We start from the raw sequence: 20188 nt of genomic DNA, 5'->3' as shown, positions 1-20188 counted from the left end.
TTTGAGGGGAGGCAAGGCAGGCCCTAGACAGACTGGGAAGCTGGAACAGGAGGACTTCAGGCTGTGAGTGGGTCCCTCAGGCAGCCAAAGGGGAGGGATGGAACCAGGACTAGCTTTGTAAGTGTGATCACCCTTAAAGGGCCCTACACTTGCTGCAATGCGCCGCTGTTGACATTTTTTTTTTTTTTTAGATTTTATTTATTTATTTGAGAGAGAGACAGAGAGAGAAGCAGACTCCCTGCTGAGCAGGAAGCCTGATGCAGGGCTCCATCCCAGGACCCCAGAGATCATGACCTGAGCCGAAGGCAAACGCTTAACCGACTGAGCCACCCGGACGCCCCATCTCCTGTTGCCATCTTGAACTTATTAATGATGTTTGAACAAGGAGCCTCACATTTTCATTTTGCTCCAGAGCCTACAAATGATGTGGCTGCTCCTGGCCTGAACCAAGGCCTTGCAAGGAGGGGCAGGAACTGAGAGAAGGAGCAGGAGACTGGTTGGGTGCCACCTGGAGGGTGGAAGGAAGAGGCCTGAGCAGGCAACTTGAGCTCCATGGGCTGAGGCCCAAAGCTCCCAGGTTCCACAGAGGTCAGGCGGCGTCCGCATCACGGGCTGCTGCCCTAACCCCAACCAGCTATCGGGGGAGGGTCGATCTTTTCCTAGCCGGGCCTTCCAGGACTCACTCAGGGAAGCAAGGAAGGCTGTATTTTCAGAACACGCCAGAGCTTGTCTTGTCTGCCAAGAACGTTTTTCTTTCTTTGTTTTAAATCTAGTGTATTCTTTGTGTACCTGCCCACCCCCCAGCATGTTTAAGGTATAATTTACATACAGGAAAATGCTTCCTTTGTAGAATATAGGTTTTAGAACTTTGACAAACGCAGAAAGTTGCATAACCGACTCTACAATCGAGATACAGAGTAGCTCCATCACACCCCCCAAATTCCCCTGGGTCTCAGTCAGCCCTCTCCCCCCTCCCCAGCAACCAGAGATCTGCTTTCTCAATAACCTTTCTTTCCTTTTTTCCCCTTTTTGTGAGCAGTGTATAATCCCTCCACATATTAGAACATATTACAAAGTAGCAAGTAAAACAATATGTAAAAATAATACTACATCACAATGGAAAGAACGAAGAGCCAGAAATAGATTCCATTCTGTAGAAAATCTTAACGTTATGATAAAAGGCTCGCAAACGAGAGGAAAAGGCAGGATCATTTAATAAGAGGTACTGGAATAACTGGACAAAAATTTGGGGAAAAAAATAAGCCATACTTTGCACAACCCCCTGCTAAATAAAATGTGCATGTATTGAGGAGTTAAATTTTTAAAAATCAAATCCTAGGAAACTAGCAAAAGATTAAACGCGCTATTACTGAGTTAGTGGAGAACAGCTAAGTTTTTCGGCTTTGAAGCAGCCCCACCCTTCAACGCAAACAAAACAAAACAAAACAAAAGCCGCAGTCCCACCAAGCAAAGATTGACAAAATCATCTATTTCATAAAACGGTGCACGCTGAGAAGTAACAAAATCGCGAAGCAAGGAGAGCCACGTTTGGGATGGACGACAATGACAGATAGAGGTGGAATGGCCTGCTGTGTGTGTGTGTGTGTGTGTGTGTGTGTGTGTGTGTGTGTGTGTGTAATGCGCGTGCGCGCGGGCGGGACATTCAAAGTCCTTGGAGAAGCCAGGCTTCGCTCCCGCCCACCTGGGCTGTGAGTCAGGCAAGGGCTCCCCCAGAGGAAGTGAGGAAGCCTAGGGCGTTCGGGCAGGTCTGTGAGGTCCTGCTGGCTTGGAGGCGGCTTCAGCCCAGCCGGTGGCCACCCCAGGCAGGGTTCAGTCAACTCTCCGCCCCCGCGGCCCCCGCGTTGGCCAGGACCACCCAGGCTCGAGGTGCACAGACAGGCCTCTCCGGACCGCCCTCTTCCCGTGTGTGTCGTAAGGCTTTGGAGCCGCCGTTCCCTCATTCATAAGTAGAGCATATTGGCTACCTCCGACTAAATTTTTGACCACGTACTGAGTTCCAGGCACATGGTGTTGGGGATACAGCAGTGATGAGTACAAAGTCCTGGCCCCAATGGATCTTTATCCTAAAAGGGGTGTGTGTGCTTTAGGGGTAGGAAGAGACAGAATAAACGAATAAACACACAATTTCGTGTCAAATGCTATAAAGAAAACAAAACTGGATTATGCAAACGCTAAACAGAAAACAAGATTGTGCAAGGGTGTTTGGGGGTGGGGTGGGGGGAAGGGAGGAGACCTGGAAGGTTGGAGGGGAGATTGCTCTTGAATGACACTGGCCCCAAAAGGGAGCAGAAAGTCAGGGAAACAGAGATAGAGCCTTTTCTCTTGGGCTGTCGCTAGTCAAAGTCCCTGAGGCCTAAGGGGAAATGGGGGTGGGGGCACTTCTCTGCCCCTCCCCTGCATAGCAAGGGGGCCTGGGAGGACCGTGAATTCAGTCCCGGCCTGCGTTTGGGGTCACCGCCTTTCTCTTCCTCCCTAACCTTTACCCTTCCTCCTTAGGACGGTTGTGCAATCCCCCTCTCTCCCCCCTCCTCGGCCCCCCAAGGAGGGCGGTCACCGAGGGCGGCAAGACAGGGGATGGGACCCCCACCAGAATCCTCCTGTTGAATACCCAATGGGTAGATCAAGTACAGGCTTAGGGGACGACCGAGGCTGGGGTAGGTTAACAGGACTTTTCTTTTAAAGATCACTTGGTATTTCAAAAAGAGCACCAAGGAGCCATAGCAGGAAAGCTTAACTCTTGGACCCCTGGCATGCACCGTGCTGTTCGGGTTTGTCTTCACTTTGGAGGAGGGCAAAAGGCAGCGCGCGGGGAGGGCACAGTCGTTTCGGGTTTCGGGTTTCCGAGAGCGGCGTTGGGGTACTGGGACCCCGGGGAGGAGGGGGAAGCCCGGCCCGGCCTCCCGCAGGCCCGCGCACCCCCGCCGGCCGGCAAGTGGGTCTGTCCAATTCCTTCCCGTGGAGAGGGAGGGTCGCGGCTCGGCCTGCGGCTGTGGGCACCCGGGGAAGCCCGGGGGTGACAGCCGAACTGCGGGAGGCCGGGCTTCCAGCCGCAGCCCCGCTCCCGCAGGCGACGCCACTCTCGACGCGCGGGAGGGGGTAGCGCCGTGCTCAGACCGCAAGCCGCGAGCCCGCGGGACGGCCACCCCTCTGCGAAGCCGCGAGTGGGCGGGTCCAGATCCGCCGAGCAACGGCCGCAGCTTCCGGTTCCGATGACAGAGGCGCCGGAAGTCAGGGCCCCGGCTGCGGGGACGAGGTGAGAGCCGCCTGGCTTCCGGGCCGGGAGGTGCGGGCGGAGGGCGAGGTACTCCGGGCCGGCCGACGGGGGCGCGGGGGCGGCAGCTCGGCCGGGGTCTCAGGCCCCGGACCTTCTCCGAAGCCCCCCCAAGCCGCGGCCCCAGTCTGCCCGTGGGCTGGCTTTCTCTTCAGCCGTCGGGCCCGAGCCGGGAGCTGGAGTCCCACGGACTCGTAGGACCCTCGAGAGCCGCCTCTGCCGGGGGAGCCGCGCGAACTGAGACGTCCCGTCCTAGTGCGAGCCGGCCGGGTCGGAGGTAACCCGGTGTGGACGAGGGGGCCAGACGGGGGGCATTCGAGCAGGGCCTTAGGAAGGGTGAGTAGGAGTTTGCCAGTCATTTGCACCATAATGTAGGTGAAGGTCCTAGTAGGAGCTGCAGCCTAGGGGAATGGTTTGCACTCCCTCCAGTTTTGGTTAATGATAAAAGAGAGATTTGAAACGTCAACTAGAGATGTGCAATGAAGAAAAGGAACAGAGTGATAAGATAGAGTGTCTGGTGTGGGGATGGAGCAGAGGGGTTAGCATTAGATACATCTCTGAAGAGGTGACGTTGACCCTGGACCCTGAGATAGGGAGCCAGTCATGGGAACCTTTTGGGGAAGAGTGTATCAGGCAGCGGGAACAGCCAGTGCAAAGGCCCTGAGACAGAGATAAACTCTTGTCAAGGACAGAAAAGAGGCTAGTGTGGCTGGAGTATGGCCAGTGAGGGGGAGAGTGGTAGATGAGGCTGGAGAGGTGGTTGGGAGTCAACTCAAAAAGAGCCTCCTAAGCCGTAAAAGGGAGGGTGGGGGATCCCAGGCTGGCTCAGTCAGAGGAGCATGTGATTCTAGATCTCTGGGTCATGAATTCCAGCCCCACATTCTGTGTGGAGATAAGAAAGAAAGAAAGAAAGAAAGAGAGAGAGAGAGAAAGAAAGAAAAAGAAAGAAAAGAAAGAAAGAAAGAAAAGAAAGTTTATGCTGAGTACAGTAGGCATCTAGTGGGTTTTAAGCAGAGGAGTGGTGGGTAGGGTGGAGAATGGATAGAGTTGAGGGGTGTGGAAGTGTAAGAGTTGGGTCAATGGAGGCTGTCCAGTTCTGTGTCAGGCAAAGGAGACCTCTCTCTGATTTGCACAAACTTCTTCCCTTTCACCCCAGAAGGGGCCCTTCTGTTTCAGGATGCTGAAGTCCGGGGACTAAACCCATGCGTGCGTAGTGGGGATTTTAATACTTCAGTCATGTCTCTTCCTGTCAACCACCCCCCCCCCCCCGCCCCGCAGATTTGAGCCCAGGCCCTCCTAGCCCAAGGGTTAGGAAGTGGATGTACCATTTACTCAGCAAGCATTCACTGAACACCCACTGTTGACCAGGCCCTGGGCTGGGCACTGTGGGGAGAGAGAGGACAAGACTGGCCTCCAGGCCTGAGCAGCTCACTGTCTAGTGGGGGGAGACCTGTAGACAGGCAGTTACTGTGCTGAGGACTCAGAGGTGTGTGGTATGGGTGTCCCCCACAGAGGTGTGTGAAGCAGAGAAGGAGACTGGAGGATTTCACTGAGGGCTTTGCGGGGAGCTGGTGATTAAACTGCATCTTGGGGGGTCTCCGTGCAGACAAGTGCAGAGGGCACTCTGGACACAGGAACAGCTTGTGCAAAGGAGGCGAATGTGTAATTACACTGGGCTTGTGTGTCAGGCCATGCAGTGTTGAGTCAAGGGGTGACAGGATCCGATGTGTTGTTTTGGAGGGATCACCCTGATGGATCATTTCTGTACAGGTGAGACCCCGGGGAGGAGGGCTTGAAACGGACATGAAATACCACTGGATTCATCATGACGTTGACAAAGACAAACTCACACACTCATCCACCCTAATGCCTGGTGAAGATGACCAAGTGGCATTCAGGCAGAGTGGCTCACCGTGGACAGACTGAATTAGCCTCCTGGACAGTTCTGTTTTCCCAGCTTCTTTATTTTATTTTAGATTTTTTATTGCGTTAATCATACTTCTTAGTTTATTATACATTTAATTGGTTCAGGCAAGGCCTTTATCTCTTTTGTATTTATTGATGTATTCCCTTTTATCCCCATTCCTCCTCCCCCACCCACCATAGGAAACCACTCTGATGTGTTTGCATGTGTCTTTGGTTGTATGCATAGATCTTTTTTCTTTTAAGACACACTCTAGGGGCGCCTGGGTGGCTTAGTTGGTTAAGCATCTGTTTTTGGCTCAGGATCCCAGAGTGCTGGAATTGAGCCCATATCGGGCTCCCTGATCAGTGGGGAGCCTGCTTCTCCCTCTCCTTCTGACCAGCCCCCGCCCCGCCCCATGCTTGCTTGCTTGCTTGCTCTCTCTCTGTCTCGTGCTCTCGCTCTCTCTCAAATAAAATCTTTTTTTTTTTTTTTAAGATTTTATTTATTTATTAGAGAGACAGCCAGCGAGAGAGGGAACACAAGCAGGGGCAGTGGGAGAGGAAGAAGCAAGCTCCCAACTGAGGAGCCTGATGCGGGGCTTAACCCCAGAACGCTGGGATCACGCCCTGAGCCACCCAGGCGCCCCTCAAATAAAATCTTTTAAAAACAATTTTAAAAAGACACATTTTAGGGGCGCCTGGGAGGCTCAGTTGGTTAAGCGTCTGCCTTCGGCTTGGGTCATGATCCCAGGGTTCTGGGATCGATCCCCACATCGGGCTCCCTGCTCGGCAGGGAGCCTGCTTCTCCCTCTGCCTGCCAGCCCCCCTGCTTGTGCTCTCTTTCTCTGTCAAATAAGTAAAAATTTAAAAAAAAGACACACTATTTTTAAGATTTTTTAAATTTAATTTTTAGAGAGCACATGTGCATGTGCAAACGCACGAGTCAGGGAGGGACAGAGGGAGAGAGAATCTCAAGCAGACTCCGCTCTGAGCGTAACCCTGAGATCATGACCTGAGCCAAAATCAAGCAACTGATGCTCAACCGAGCCCCCAGACACCCCTGTTTCCTTTTCTTTTTTTTTTAAAGTAAGCTCTGTGCCCAACATGGGGCTTGAACTCAAAACCCTGAGAACAAGAGTCACACACTCTGCTGACTGAGCCAGCCAGGTGCCCCTGCATTTATAGAGTTTTAATTTACATAAATGGCATTCTGCCCAGAGTTCGTTTTGCTTCTTTCTTTCCCCCTCAGTACCATGTTTGGGGATGTTATTGATGCTCCTGTGCGTGTGTCTGGAACACGGTGTCTGAATGCTACACAGGTTTCCATAGATGCATCTCCCACGTTTTACTTCCTTGACTTATCAGTTCCCCCAATGCTGAGGCTCCTAGATCGTCTGCGCCTTGCTGCCACAACACAGCGTGGTGGGATGAAAATCCTTGTATGCATCTCCTTCCTCAGCTTTTTTTTTTTTTTTTTTTTTAAGATTTTATTTATTCGAGAGACAGCAAGCAAGCACGAGCAGGGGAGGAGCAGGAAAGGGACGAGTGGATTCCCCGCTGAGCAGAGAACCCAATGCGGCTAGATCCCAGGACTCTGAGATCATGACCTAAGCTGAAGGCGGATGCTTAACCGACTGAGCCACCCAGGCACCCCCTTCCTCAGCCCCTTAATACAATTCCAAGATGCTGACTTGGGCTTCCCTGAGATAATCTTTTCATCAGTTGGTGTCCGACAGGGCCAGACTGTTTGACCTTGGTGAGGTCCTGACCTTTCTTGAGCTGTATTTATATTTGGTAAATTGTGATTCTGGTTCCCAGACTGTTGGCAAACATTTCTTTTGTGCTGCCATCTTTCCTAGTTGATCATCTCACAGGCTCTGTGGTTAATTTCCTGTTTCTTGTCATCATTAATCATTGCTATACACTTATTCCAACCACATATATTGGCTGCTTTCCGTTTCTGGTGAGATGGTGGGCTGTTAAGCTGATCCAAAGAGTAATGTGATGCAGAGTGCTTCAGAGAAGGGCTCTGGAGCCAGACAGCCTGGCTTCATTTCCTAGGTCCTCCCTTTCTCAGCCGCATGACCTTGGGCAAGTTATTTAATCTTTCTGTGTCTCATTCTCTTATCTGTAAATTGGGTCTAATAGCTGTACCTACCTCATAGTGTTTTGGTAAGAATTAGATAAATTAGTTGATGCATGCAAAGTTGTTAGAACGGTGCTTGGCACATAATAAGCCCCAACGAAATGTTAGCTAATAATAACAGTAATAATTATTATGGTGATATTGTTTCAGGCAGGAGTCTCTGGTATATTTTGCCCATCATGGGTCATATTCAGTTATAGGTATTTGTTCAGGGGGCATGAAGAGGAAGGCATGTCTTCCGGACGTCATGATTATGATGACAAATTCTGGTGTGAAGGCATCAACTGTAAGGAGGGAGGGCAAAAACACATCTAAGGCCCTGTTTGCCATTTCCCCGTCGCTCATCCCTTGTCTGGTAAGGTGACAGTGGCTGCAGGCTGGGCCAGGAGGACGAGGCCAAGCCTGGTGGTGCTGGTGGGAATGGGGAGTCTGGTGAAACCAGGAGCATCCCGGGGGTCACCTTGGCCATAGGATTCTTGTGATGTTACTCTGTACGCTTCTTTGAGAGAATGGACAGCTGGCCCGATTTGAACATTTGAGAGAGCCCTTCATTTCAAATCCTTTAGACAGAAGGATAGGGAGGAAAATCTGTCAAGCATTTGAGGGTTGTTACATGGTCGGTGTCAAAGGCTGCTCTGGAATAGAGGGGAGCAGTGGCCCAGAGTGGAAGGGACTTACGAAGGGCGGTGCCTTGCTGGTGGGACCAGAAAAGTCAGCTTTCTTTCAGTGGTACAATAAGGGAAGGGTGTGTTACAAGAGATGTTCTAGTCTGGCGGGGGAGGCGGACCCTCAAATACGTCCTTACCGGTAATCAAAACTGAAACAGAAGGGTGCCACATGGGAGTTGAGGGAGCCAGGTGGCAGCAGGCTAGGGGTGGCTGCTGGAGGAGGTGGTCTCTGAGCTGACCCGGAAAGGATGGGCCGGCTTTTTGAGCAGTTAACGAGGGGAGGGCTAATAGTGGATCAGGGAGAGGAAACAGCATGCACCTGGGCCCGGAGCTGGGAGGGAGCAACGTTCTGGGTGGCTGGACACAGGGTGAGCAGCAGGGGAGACTGAGGCTGGAGAGGTGGGCAAAGCCCATCAAGCCCATGTGCTCGGCAGTTGTTCCTTAGGCTGCATTGTCAATTATCGGCCATTCAAGGGCTGCCTTCATGGCTTCTGTCACTGTAGTACGTGGAAAACCAAGTCCAGTAATTGAAGAGAAGGCGCTTATGATGAATATATAAACATACATGAGATAGGAAAGCAGGTGATATTTGTCTGTATTTCTAGTAGATAGTGTTGCCTGCTGAGGACTCTGTGAGGCCTGTTCTCTCCTCTGATTAAAAAGAGATGAACAGGGATTATAGAATGAATAGAGTTGGAAGCAGTAATTTTGTGACCATGATTCAAAACACCTGCCTCACGCCTGCCTGGTCCCTCCGGGGCACTGTGGCTCGGGGTGATGGGCACTGTGGACATGTATGTTAAGCTGGGAATTTCTGAGCATGGATGAATGACATGGATGTGGCGGGGGATCTGGGAGCCCTCCCCAGCGTGCCCCCCAGCCCAGGTGAGGCCTGACGCAGCGGACCCCTCCCGCCCGCAGGCAGAGGCCACCATGGAGCAGTGTGCGAGCGTGGAGAGGGAGGTGGACAAGGTCCTGCAGAAGTTCCTGACCTATGGGCAGCACTGCGAGCAGAGCCTGGAGGAGCTGCTGCACTACGTGGGCCAGCTGCGGGCTGAGCTGGCCAGCGCAGGTGGGTGTGTGCCCGTCGTTGTACTGCCCCCCCCCCCAGCCCAAGAGCCCCACATCTCCCTCCCCGGGGACCTGGGAGCCCCCAAGGCTGCTTGGTGACAGGCTTCTAAAAGGATGACGGTTTGGACATCAGTCCACGGATGCCTAGGTCTCCTTGAAGTGGGATAATGGAAGTCATTCTGAGCTATTTCAAAAAGCCCAGGAGAAATTACTAGTTTACCTGAGATTATTTTCATTTAGATTTTCATTTTAAAGTTTGTTTTCCATTTGCTTTTCTACTTTGAATTTTTTTTTTTAATATTTTATTTATTTATTTGACAGAGAGAGACAGCCAGCGAGAGAGGGAACACAAGCAGGGGGAGTGGGAGAGGAAGAAGCAGGCTCCCAGCGGAGGAGCCCGATATGGGGCTCGATCCCAGAACTCTGGGATCACGCCCTGAGCCAAAGGCAGACGCTTAACCACTGAGCCACTCAGGCGCCCCTCTACTTTGAATTTTTAAGACATTTTGAGATCGTTTCAAATTTTCAGAAAGCACCAACTGCTGATTTGTTGCCGTACTGGCTTTATCACTTCTCTTGCCTATTCTTACTTTTTAACCATTTGAAAGTAAGTTGCAGCTGTCGTACCACTTTGCCCCTAAACTTTCAGTGTGTATTTCTTAGGGTCAAGGGCATTCTTGTACATAAATACAGTGTATTATTAAATCAAGACGTTAAACATTAGTACAATGTTACGATCTAATGAATATAGCTCATACATCAGTTTTGTCACTGTCCGGTAATTTTCATAAAACATCTTAATTTTATTCTCCATTCTAGGATCCGATCCAAGATCAGGCGCCACGTGGTTTCTTATGTCTCATCTTTGGTTTTTTAACCTGGGACGTTCTCCCACTTGCCTTTGTCTCTCATGACGTTGACGTTTTCAAAGCACTGAGGCTAATGATTTTGCAGAATCTCTCTCGGTTTGCACTTGCCTGCTGTTTCCTCCTCCTCACTCAGATGTTGCATCTCAGGGCATCGTCACATCAGGAGGTACAAGGCGTCAGCTCGTTCCCTGATTGGTGATGTGAACTGTGATCACTTGGTTAAGATGGTGTTGGCCGGGCTCCCCCCACGTAAAGTTAGTATTTCTTTACAGTTAATTAGTAAGAAATTGGAGGGGAGGGGCTCTGAGCCTGTGTAAATGTCCTGCACTTTACCAAACTTGAGCCCACTGGCCCAGGGACGATTCTTGCCTGAATCGGTTATTACAAAGCCACGTGGGAGACTTTTCCTGCTCTCTCTCGTTCCTTACGTACAGTTGGCCCTTGAACAGCACAGGTTTGAACTGTGTGGGTCCACTGACATGCAGATTTGTTTTTCAGTAAATACAGTACAGAACTGTAAACGTATTTTCTTTTTTGATGATTTTCCCAATGACATTTTCTTTTTCTTCGCTTTATTATAAGAATACAGTATATAACACAGGTGACATACCAAATATGTGTCAATTGACTACGTCCTCGGGAAGGTTTCCAGTCACCAGTAGGCTATTAGTAGTTACGTTTTTGGGGAGTCAAAGGTGATACACAGAGTTTTGACTGTGCACGGGGTCAGTGCCCTTAATCCCCATGTTGTTCAGGGGCCAACTGTACTTGTCGGCATTGAGCTCTCCTTTTTCCCTTATTTATCATCAGCTCACACTTCATAGATTCTTGTTTTATTCGTTGGGTTAGAATCCATTCCTGTTATTATTTATTTTGATGCTTAAATTGTCTTAGATTTGACAGAGGTCACTCCTGATTCCTATGTCCTTTTTTTTTTTTTTTTTAAAGATTTTTTATTTATTTATTCGACAGAGACAGAGACAGCCAGCGAGAGAGGGAACACAAGCAGGGGGAGTGGGAGAGGAAGAAGCAGGCTCATAGCGGAGGAGCCTGATGTGGGGCTCGATCCCACAACGCCGAATCACGCCCTGAGCCGAAGGCAGACGCTTAACCGCTGTGCCACCCAGGCGCCCTTATGTCCTTTTTTTTTAATTGAGCTATAATTTACATTAAAATTCACTTTCTTAAAGTGTACAATTTTTTTTTTAAGATTTTATTTATTTATTTGATAGAGATAGAGACAGCCAGCGAGAGAGGGAACACAAGCAGGGGGAGTGGGAGAGGAAGAAGCAGGCTCACAGCAGAGGAGCCTGATGTGGGGCTCGATCCCATAACGCCGGGATCACGCCCTGAGCCGAAGGCAGACGCTTAACTGCTGTGCCACCCAGGCGCCCCAAAGTGTACAATTTTTAAGTTTATTTTTAGTATATTTACAGAGTTGTACCATTATTACTAGTGTCTAATTTCAGAACATCTTCATCACCTCAAAAACAAATGCCACCCACTAACAGTCACTCCATTTCTTCCGCTCTTTCAGACCCTGCTTCCGCTTACCTACTTTCTCTCTGTGGATTACCTGTTCTGGAGACTTCATATAAATGCAGTCCCACGACGTGCGGCCTTTTGTGTCTGGCTTCTTTCACTGAGCATGTTTTCAAGGTTCATACCTGTTGTAGCATGAATCAGTACTTGATTCTTTTCTGTGCTGGATCATATGGTAATTCTGTTAACTTTCTGAGGAATGGCAAACTGTTTTCCAGATGTCGCCGCAACAGTGCATGACGGTTCCAGTTTCTCTGTATCCTCACCGAGCTGGCATGTCTGTTTGATTATGGCCGTGCTAGGGGGTATGAAGGGCTGTTTTACTGTGGTTTTGCTCCGCATTTCCCTAGCGACTGATGACGCCGAACATCTTTTCATGAGTGGGCTTGTTGACCATCTGTTTATCTTCATCAAAGAACGTCTACTTAAATTGCTTCCCATTTTTTAATTGGGTTGTTTCTCTTTTTGTTGAGTTGTACGAGTTCTTTATATACTCTTTAATACTAGACCCGCATTGGATATTCTATCATATGGGTTGTCTTTTCACTTTTTTGATGGTAACCTTTGAAGGATAAAAGTTTCTAATATTGATGAAGTCCAATTTATTTTTTCTTGGGCTGCTCATGCCATTGTTGTCTTATCTAGAAAACCATTGCCTAATCCAAGGCCATGAAGATTTACACCTCTGTGTTTTCTAAGAGTTTTGTAGTTTTGGCTCTTACACTTGGGTCTTTGATCCATTTTGAGTTCATTTTCAGATATGGTGTAAGGTCCAGCTTCCCTCTTTTACATGTGGATAGTCAGCGTCTCACCATTCTTTCTGTTCTTTCTCCTCCTGGGTGCTTTTCACATGACCCATCCTTTTTGTTTGTTATTATTATTATTATTTAGCACTTCCTAGCTTTCTGGCACATTAAGATAGTCCCTGGAGTAAGTGATTTCTGCAAGGAGATGTTCTTTGGGTGGAAAATGCTATTTGGAAATCAAGGTCTGGGTTGTTACTGAGGTGTCATTGTTTCTGGTTTTGTAGCAGACAGATCTGTCCATCTGTCTCTGTGTTGGTAGGCCATGAGTTTACACTGATACCTCCAGTTTCAATCCCGCATCACAGGGAAGGGATTCTTCCGAGACCTCCCCCATCCATAGCTGTATCTCTTTTCTGCAACAGTGAGAAGCCTGACTCCCAACACCGTCAGTACATTTCTCATCAGTACATTTCTCAACGGCTTGATTTCTACGGTACAGAGAAAGTATTTTCAGAATTGCTACACCTTGTACCTCTGTGAAAAACAAATCTACAAAGTAGAGTTTGTTTCCTTTTAATTTTTTTTTTTTTTTTTAAAGAAAGCATGCACGTAGAAAAGACTCCAAGGTCAAAAAAGCTTAGAGTGAAAGGGGAGTCTCCCTTTACCCCTGATTCCCAGTTCCTGTGTGCCTCTCTCCCAAGTCACACCTGTCCCCAATTTCTCAGGTGCCCTTGCAGACAGCATCTGTGTGCACATGTAGGTGGCATGTGTGTCTGTCCCCTCCCCCTTTTTAAACACAAAGGGTAGCCTCAAGTGCTTGCTTTCCTGCACCTTGCTTTCGCCCCTCCAGTTTGTCTCAGAGAATGTTCTTTTTTTTTTTTTTTTAAGATTTTATTTATTTAGGGGCGCCTGGGTGGCTCAGTCGTTAAGCATCTGCCTTCAGCTCGGTGTGATCCTGGCGTTCTGCGATCGAGCCCCGCATCAGGCTCCTCCCCTGGGAGGCTGCTTCTTCCTCTCCCACTGCCTGTGTTCCCTCTCTCGCTGGCTGTCTCTCTCTGTGTCAAATAAATAGATAAAATCTTAAAAAAAAAAAAAGATTTTACTTTTCTGTTTGACAGACAGAGACAGCCAGGGAGAGAGGGAACACAAGCAGGGGGAGTGGGAGAGGAAGAAGCAGCCTCCCAGCAGAACATGGAGCCTGATGCAGGACTGGATCCGAGGACCCTGGGATCACGCCCTGAGCCAAAGGCGGAGGCTTAAGGACTGAGCCACCCAGGCTCCCCCCGGAGGATGTTCTGTCTCACTATGTAGAACTCTGCCTCGTCCTTGCACCTAGTTGCTTGCCATTGCATCATGTGCTTGTGCCGTACTGCAGTCAATGCCCGGGCCTGGGTCCTTGCGTTCGATGGCAGGTGAACCGTGTGGTAGAATGGCTTCGTCTTGCGGGTCTGATCGCCCTTACGCTGTGCTGTTGGTTAACAGATGGTGGTGGCCTGCTGCAGTGTGTTTACAGGGAGACCGCGTTTTCTCAAGGGGGGCTTTGTCAGTGCTAATGGTTTCAGGGGGGTCCTTGGGCAGGGAAGGTTTGGGCATTTCAGGTTAAAAGGCTTTGGTGTCCTGGCGCCTGGCTGTCTCAGCTGGTGGCAAGTGTGACTTCCGATCTTGGGGTCGTGAGTTCAAGCCCCATGTTGGGCCCGGAGCTTAGTTTAAAAAAGGGTCCGTGTGTGTGTGTGTGTGTGTGTGTGTGTGTGTGTGTGTGGCTTTGGTTTCCTGAGAGCTGTTGCTTTGTCCTAAAGGAATGTGGCCAGGGAATGTGCAGAGTGTGGCCGTCTGTGACCTGGATGGAGCAGAATGTGAGAGATGAGTGGCAAGCTGGGGTTCGGGTGGGTGGCACCGATGTCAGAGGGGAATGCGGTCCTGCCCCGGCTCCCTATGTAGGTGGGTGGCCCAGCCCCTGCCTCCTGTCTGTATTTGTCAGGAGGCGTTCAGTTACAGGTGCCAGAAACGCAGCTCAGATCAGCTTAAATGAACAGGCGGGGGTGGGGAACACTGGATTCATGAACTCAGGTAACTGAAATGTCCAGGCGGGGCTGGTGCTCACGTGATACCCTCAATCTACAGTCCTGGTTCTCAGAGCAGTCCCCCCCTCCCACCCCCGAGGTGGTCATGGTGCTCCAGCAGCTCAGTTCCCATTCTGTGTTCATTGACTTGGTAGAATATATCTCTCTTCCAGGGCTTCGGGTCTGGGAGCTGAGATGCTCCCTGGCTCTCTTGGGTCATGTTTCATTCCCTAAACCACAGTGCGGTCATCTAAAGAAGGCACATAGGTGCTGGGCTGAGGAAGGGCGGGTGCTCTGTCTGTCCTCCTCTCTCCCAAATCTCATGTGCTCTTGGCGGTTGGTCTGGTTCTCGCCCAGCCGTGGGGGTAGAAACTGCTGCAGGCTTGGCGTCCTGAGCCCGAACTTGCCCGCCAGTCCTGAACCTCCCTGGCAGTGTCCTCTGGGTTGATACGAGGCGTTAACCTGGGAATAGTGCCCAATGGCTCAAAGGCTTCTCACATGTGGTGTCTCAGTCAAGACAGTGAAGAGCCATCGGGTGTGGTGGTGGGGAGCACGTGCTGTAGCTCTGTCATTGTCACCTAGCAAGTTACCGCCTCAGCTTCCCCAGCTACAGGACGGGATGCTAACAGTGTCCACTGCAGAGCACAGTGGTAAGGATTAAATGAGCTAAAATAGAGTACTTCCCTGTAGGAAGTGCCGAATCACCTACATTTCACAGCAACAGACAGGGCCGGTACTGTCCCCCCATTTTACAGATGAGGAAATGAACCAGGAGTTGAAGCTGCTTGCCCCACTTGGCCAGTTCTAAGGCATGCAGTTAAAAGTGGCGGGACCTGGAACAGAAGCTGGGGTCTTTCACCCTGGAGTTCAGGGCTCTCCTGGGCCTCCGGGCTGGTGTTGGAGAAGAGAGGAAGCAGGGACCAGGTTTGCTCCCCTGTGTCCTGATTCACTGCCAGTGTTTCCCTGCAGCCCTCCAGGGGACCCCTCTGTCAGCTACCCTCTCCCTGGTGATGTCCCAGTGCTGCCGGAAGATCAAAGACACCGTGCAAAAATTGGCTTCGGACCACAAGGACATTCACAGCAGCGTCTCCCGAGTGGGCAAAGCCATTGACAGGGTGAGCGTGTGGGCAGCCTCGGGCTGAGGGTGGGGATACCCCGGAGCCAGTGTCTGGGGGTGGGGTGTGGGGCACCGCAGGAAACTTGAATACTGAATCCAGGCCCTGTCTCTGGTCCCATCAGAACTTTGACTCTGAGATTTGCGGAGTGGTGTCGGATGCGGTGTGGGACTCTCGGGAGAAGCAGCAGCAGATCCTGCAGATGGCCATTGTGGAGCACCTGTACCAGCAAGGCATGCTGGGTGTCGCCGAGGAGCTGTGCCAGGTAACGGCCTCGCGGGAGGGGGCTGGAACCTGCCTCCTCTGCTTCTTCCTGAGGGCTGTCTTTATATTCAGTTCCTGTTACTCTGTACATAAATTTATTTGAGAAGGGAAATCATTGCCCCCACCGTAAATAGAAGATAGCTCTAAAAATATTGACGATGGCAAGTGAAGTCATGAACCTCTAGCTAGAGTTGGTTGCCAGCCAAGGTTCTAAGTTGAGGCCTGATAGCGCTTTCTTAAAAAGGGAGATTAGTAACATGACAAAGTAGTAGTTGTTAGGTGTTAAAAGCACACTAGCAGTGTAATGAAGAGGACTGCGGAGGAATCATTTTCTCACCATGCTACTCAACGCAGGTCTCTAAGACCCTGGGCCTGGGGTGGGTTTTGTAGTCTGCGCTCCAGGAGGCCAGCCTGCAACACTCAGCCTTATAGACCTGGGATGTTCTGGAAACAAAGTCCTCCAGCGGTGGGATTGTGCTCTCCCCACAGGAATCAACACTGAACGTGGACTTAGACTTTAAGCAGCCTTTCCTTGAGTTGAATCGAATCCTGGAAGCTCTGCATGAACAAGACCTAGGGCCGGCATTGGAGTAAGTTGGCCGTCGGATGGGCCAGTGGGGGGACGGGGCCCCTCTATGGCCTTCACATCACCTGGTGTACTTGACACGCCTCCAGCCCTGTTTCATGGGCCTCACTCAGGCATCTGGAGCCCACCTCTTAGTCCCTGCTCCACCAGGCCCCTTCTCCTGCCCCAGCAGCTCCCTTTCTTCCCAGATGGGCCGTCTCCCACAGGCAGCGCCTGCTCGAGCTCAACAGCTCCCTGGAGTTCAAGCTGCACCGCCTGCACTTCATCCGCCTCCTGGCGGGCGGCCCCGAGAAGCAGCTGGAGGCCCTCAGCTACGCCCGGCACTTTCAGCCCTTTGCACGGCTGCACCAGCGAGGTGAGCGCCCCAGGGTGCTGGGGTGGGGGCTGCCGGGCTCCGGCGGGTGTCAGCAGGGGTCAGGGTGTTGGGCTGCGTGTAACCAGGATGCCTTCCGCCCCACTGCGAACCCTGACCCCTCCCTCACGGTCTCCCAGGTGAACTCCACACTCAGGGCTCTTCCTCGCATCTGCCTCTGCCATACCCTTCCAGCTTCCCCTCAGGCTCTGCACACCTGCCGTGGGCCCACCCACACTTAGGGCACGGCGGTGTGTGCGCCTGCGCTCCGCCTGGGCCTCTCCCGCCTGGAGGCCGCCCACTCGTGTCCTTAAGACTCACTCGGCACCTCTCCACAGCTTCCTTCCCGAGCCTTCCCCGTCACAGCAGGATTTCCAGACTTGTCACTGGAGTCTCCCCTTCCAGATGCTCGGCATTCGTAACCACGCCTACTGGTAGTAACTGGTTCTTTAGCTCCACTCCTCCCTATTACCTCACATTTTGTGAAATCATAAAAACCGAGCACTGTCAGTTAGTAAATCTAGATACCACCTGAAAGTTTTTTAAAAGGGAGAGTAGCTAGTGTTGGAGAAGAAAAACGTGAGCGCCAACCTGAGACTCACTTCTCGGTGCACTTGGAAGGAAGGGAAGAGACCTCACACACCTCCCTACGGGATTGCCCTCGCGGCTGAGGCTTGTCCTTGTCCCGCAGAAGCAGCCCCAGTTCTGCCCGAGGGCATCTCAACGCACCCAGCCTGGCCCCCCCCCCCGCCCCCCCACTCCCCCCCTCCCACTCGCCCTGACCTGTGCCCTTGTTGCCTTGCAGAGATCCAGGTGATGATGGGCAGCCTGGTGTACCTGCGGCTGGGCTTGGAGAAGTCGCCCTACTGCCACCTCCTGGACAACAGCCATTGGGCAGAGATCTGTGAGACCTTTACCCGGGATGCTTGCTCCCTGCTCGGGCTTTCGGTGGAGTCGCCCCTCAGCGTCAGGTACCGGCAGCCCTGTGGGGGCAGCCCAGGTGGGAGGGTTTCAGGGGCAACAATTTGTGGAGGCCAGTCCATGTGCCACGGATGGTACTTGGTTCTTCAGGCCTAAACTGGCTCCCTTAGTCATCCCTCTGGGTAGAAATTACCTGATTTTACAGTTGGAGAAACTAAGGTTAGGAAGAGTTGTGGCCTGACGTCATCGCAAGGTCAGTGACAGGGTCAGGGTTCCCCTTTTGTAAGGTCTTTTGAGCGAGGTCTCTGGCCTGTACCTCGCCCCTGAATTATCACAAGACCCTCTGCAGCCTGGCCTCCTCTCAAACCACCTCCCTTTGAGAAGATGTGAAGGTGCCTGAGCAACGTGCATGGAGACCTTTCCCTGGGAAGGCTCCTTCACAGTAATGTTCGCAAGACGCACAAGGTGTTAGGAATTACAGGTAGTTATCCTCATTTTACAGATGACAAAACACACAGGCCCAAGGCATGCGTGGACTTGCCCAGGGCCTCACGGGGAATAAAGGGCACATGGACCTGGTCCCAGAATCTCACACTGCACCACGGTGGAGAGTGTTGCGTCATCTCCCGCCGCCGCCCCCCCCCCCCAGGGGAAAGGATTCTAGTGAAAGAACAGTGTTTCCCAGCAGGAACACCAGGGACACGTCCCCATGGTTCTTGGGTGCACGATTTCCCTGAGCGTCATAGGTATTTGGCCCCTGAGGCCCAGCCGGTCGACTCCCCGCCCTCCCCCCCAGTCTGAGTCATTGTGAGATTTGCATCGCCCCGTGTCTGCGTGGCCTCATTGATGATAACCAGTCACAGAGGGGCATTACGACAGCAGAGTAGGGGAGACAGGCAGGCTGGGGCCCTTTCCCACTGATCACTGTCCCCATCACACCAGTGACATTCCAGTGGTTTGGACAAGCAGCTATCTACCCCCTAGATCTTCCTTTTGTCTTTCCCATAGATCCTCAAACTCTGGGGTGCGTTAGCACGACTCTAGAGTCGGACACACGTAACTACCTGTGTGGCATTTTATGAGCGACCGGAGACTGTCCAGGACCAGTCTGACCATGTGCCACTTTAGAGCCCTGCCCCAAGACACACACCCACGACAGCGTGCTGGCACCTTTGTCTGCCGGCTTCTTGGTCCCAGTCACTGCAGCCCCTGCTCTCTGTTCCGCAGCTTTGCCTCAGGCTGTGTGGCACTGCCCGTGCTGATGAACATCAAGGCTGTGATTGAGCAGAGGCAGTGCACGGGCGTCTGGAGTCACAAGGACGAGCTGCCGGTGAGGCCTGGCATGGCGGGTGGTGGACAGAAGGCACTGGGAAGGGCGGCCCCAGCTGGAAGTAGGACTCACCCCTTTGCTGGCCTCCCCAGATCGAGATCGAACTGGGCATGAAGTGCTGGTACCACTCGGTGTTCGCCTGCCCCATCCTCCGGCAGCAGACGTCAGATTCCAACCCTCCCATCAAGCTCATCTGTGGCCACGTGATCTCCCGAGACGCGCTCAACAAGCTCATCAATGGAGGAAAGTAAGTTCCCCGTGCTCTGCCCTGTCTTGGCTTGGCTCCCCAGCCAGCCAGCCCCCCGAGACCCAAGACATTCTTTGTTGTCCTCCCTGTGCAGGCTGAAGTGTCCCTACTGTCCCATGGAGCAGAACCCAGCAGATGGGAAACGCATCATATTCTGATACCTGCCTCGAAGGAACTTTGTCGGAAGGGTTTTCCACCCACGAGCCTTGCTGTCTCAGTGGGGGTGGTTGGCTCCGAAACGGACTGTGGTTCATTTCAGAGCGAATGGCTGAGCGCCACCGTGGGCAGAGGCCAAGAAGGGAGAGGAACCAATCTGCTGGGTAGCTGGCTCCTTGGCTGGAAGGGTAGGAGACACTGGCTCTGCACTCCTGCTGTGGCCCCATTTCTATCTGCCAGTGACTCAGTAGCCGCCAACACAGAGGCAGAGGACTCAGCCAGCAACGCAGACGTCTTTTCAACCCTGCCCCAGCCAGGTGGCCTCCAGTCTCCACCCCCCCCCCCCCGCCCCGTGTGGTGCCGGTGCCCGCACCCGCCCCGGCCATTGTACAGCCTCACGACTGTATGTATCCATTCCCCACTGTAAATAGTCCGGGTTCAAACCGAATGCCGCGGTTTTATAACTGAGCAAATATATTCACAGGCCTTCTCCTTACTGTACCTGCCTTTAGCTTCACCAAGGAATTACTGCATGCCCACCGTGCCCAGAGAGAACCCAGTGTGCATCTCAGACTGGGTGAAAGGGCCCTGGGATAGGACACCAGGCCCGGGGCCAAAGGTTTTTACACAAACATGTATCAAATCTTATGCCCTCCTTATTAGGAAGCAGCGTGAGGGGATTTAGGAAGACGAACGGACTTGCCCTACAGGGCTCACAGCTTGTGAAGGAGACAATTTGGAATTGAAACTAGAGCCGACCCTCCGTCCCAAGCTCTGTTCTGTTGACTCCAGGGTGCCTGGAGTTTGGTTGCTCTGTGTACCCACTGAGCCCCGTGCTGGGGCTGGAGAGCAGGAAGTCACCTGAAGTGTGAGAGGTCTGAAGGGACTGGGTCACCGGGGCCATTACGTCAAGCAGGA

General features: G+C 52.0%; 1 protein-coding gene across 8 annotated transcripts; it reads left to right on the top strand.

The window, feature by feature from the left end:
* The first annotated feature begins 2601 nt into the window (after nucleotides 1–2601).
* RMND5B (required for meiotic nuclear division 5 homolog B) lies at nucleotides 2602–19762 on the top strand. 8 transcript variants are annotated; one of them, XM_044387329.3, is made up of 11 exons: nucleotides 8974–9083; nucleotides 9902–10117; nucleotides 11489–11610; nucleotides 15269–15414; nucleotides 15539–15679; nucleotides 16168–16268; nucleotides 16453–16619; nucleotides 17422–17587; nucleotides 18765–18867; nucleotides 18960–19114; nucleotides 19209–19762. In XM_044387329.3, the coding sequence occupies exons 4-11, from the start codon at nucleotides 15310–15312 to the stop codon at nucleotides 19270–19272; spliced, it is 1002 nt and encodes a 333-aa protein (XP_044243264.1). In that variant the 5' UTR covers nucleotides 8974–9083; nucleotides 9902–10117; nucleotides 11489–11610; nucleotides 15269–15309; the 3' UTR covers nucleotides 19273–19762. The 8 variants fall into 8 exon arrangements, with proteins under 8 accessions (XP_044243263.1, XP_026363549.1, XP_026363547.1 ...); XM_044387330.3 differs by having other exon boundaries at nucleotides 9902–10205; XM_044387328.3 differs by lacking the exons at nucleotides 9902–10117; nucleotides 11489–11610 and adding an exon at nucleotides 2602–2675 and having other exon boundaries at nucleotides 8933–9083.
* The last annotated feature ends 426 nt before the right edge of the window (nucleotides 19763–20188 follow it).

The sequence above is a fragment of the Ursus arctos genome, unplaced genomic scaffold (assembly GCF_023065955.2).
Source record: "Ursus arctos isolate Adak ecotype North America unplaced genomic scaffold, UrsArc2.0 scaffold_5, whole genome shotgun sequence".
Classification (NCBI taxonomy): Eukaryota; Metazoa; Chordata; class Mammalia; order Carnivora; family Ursidae; genus Ursus; species Ursus arctos.
This window is presented reverse-complemented; position numbering and strand designations above follow the sequence as displayed.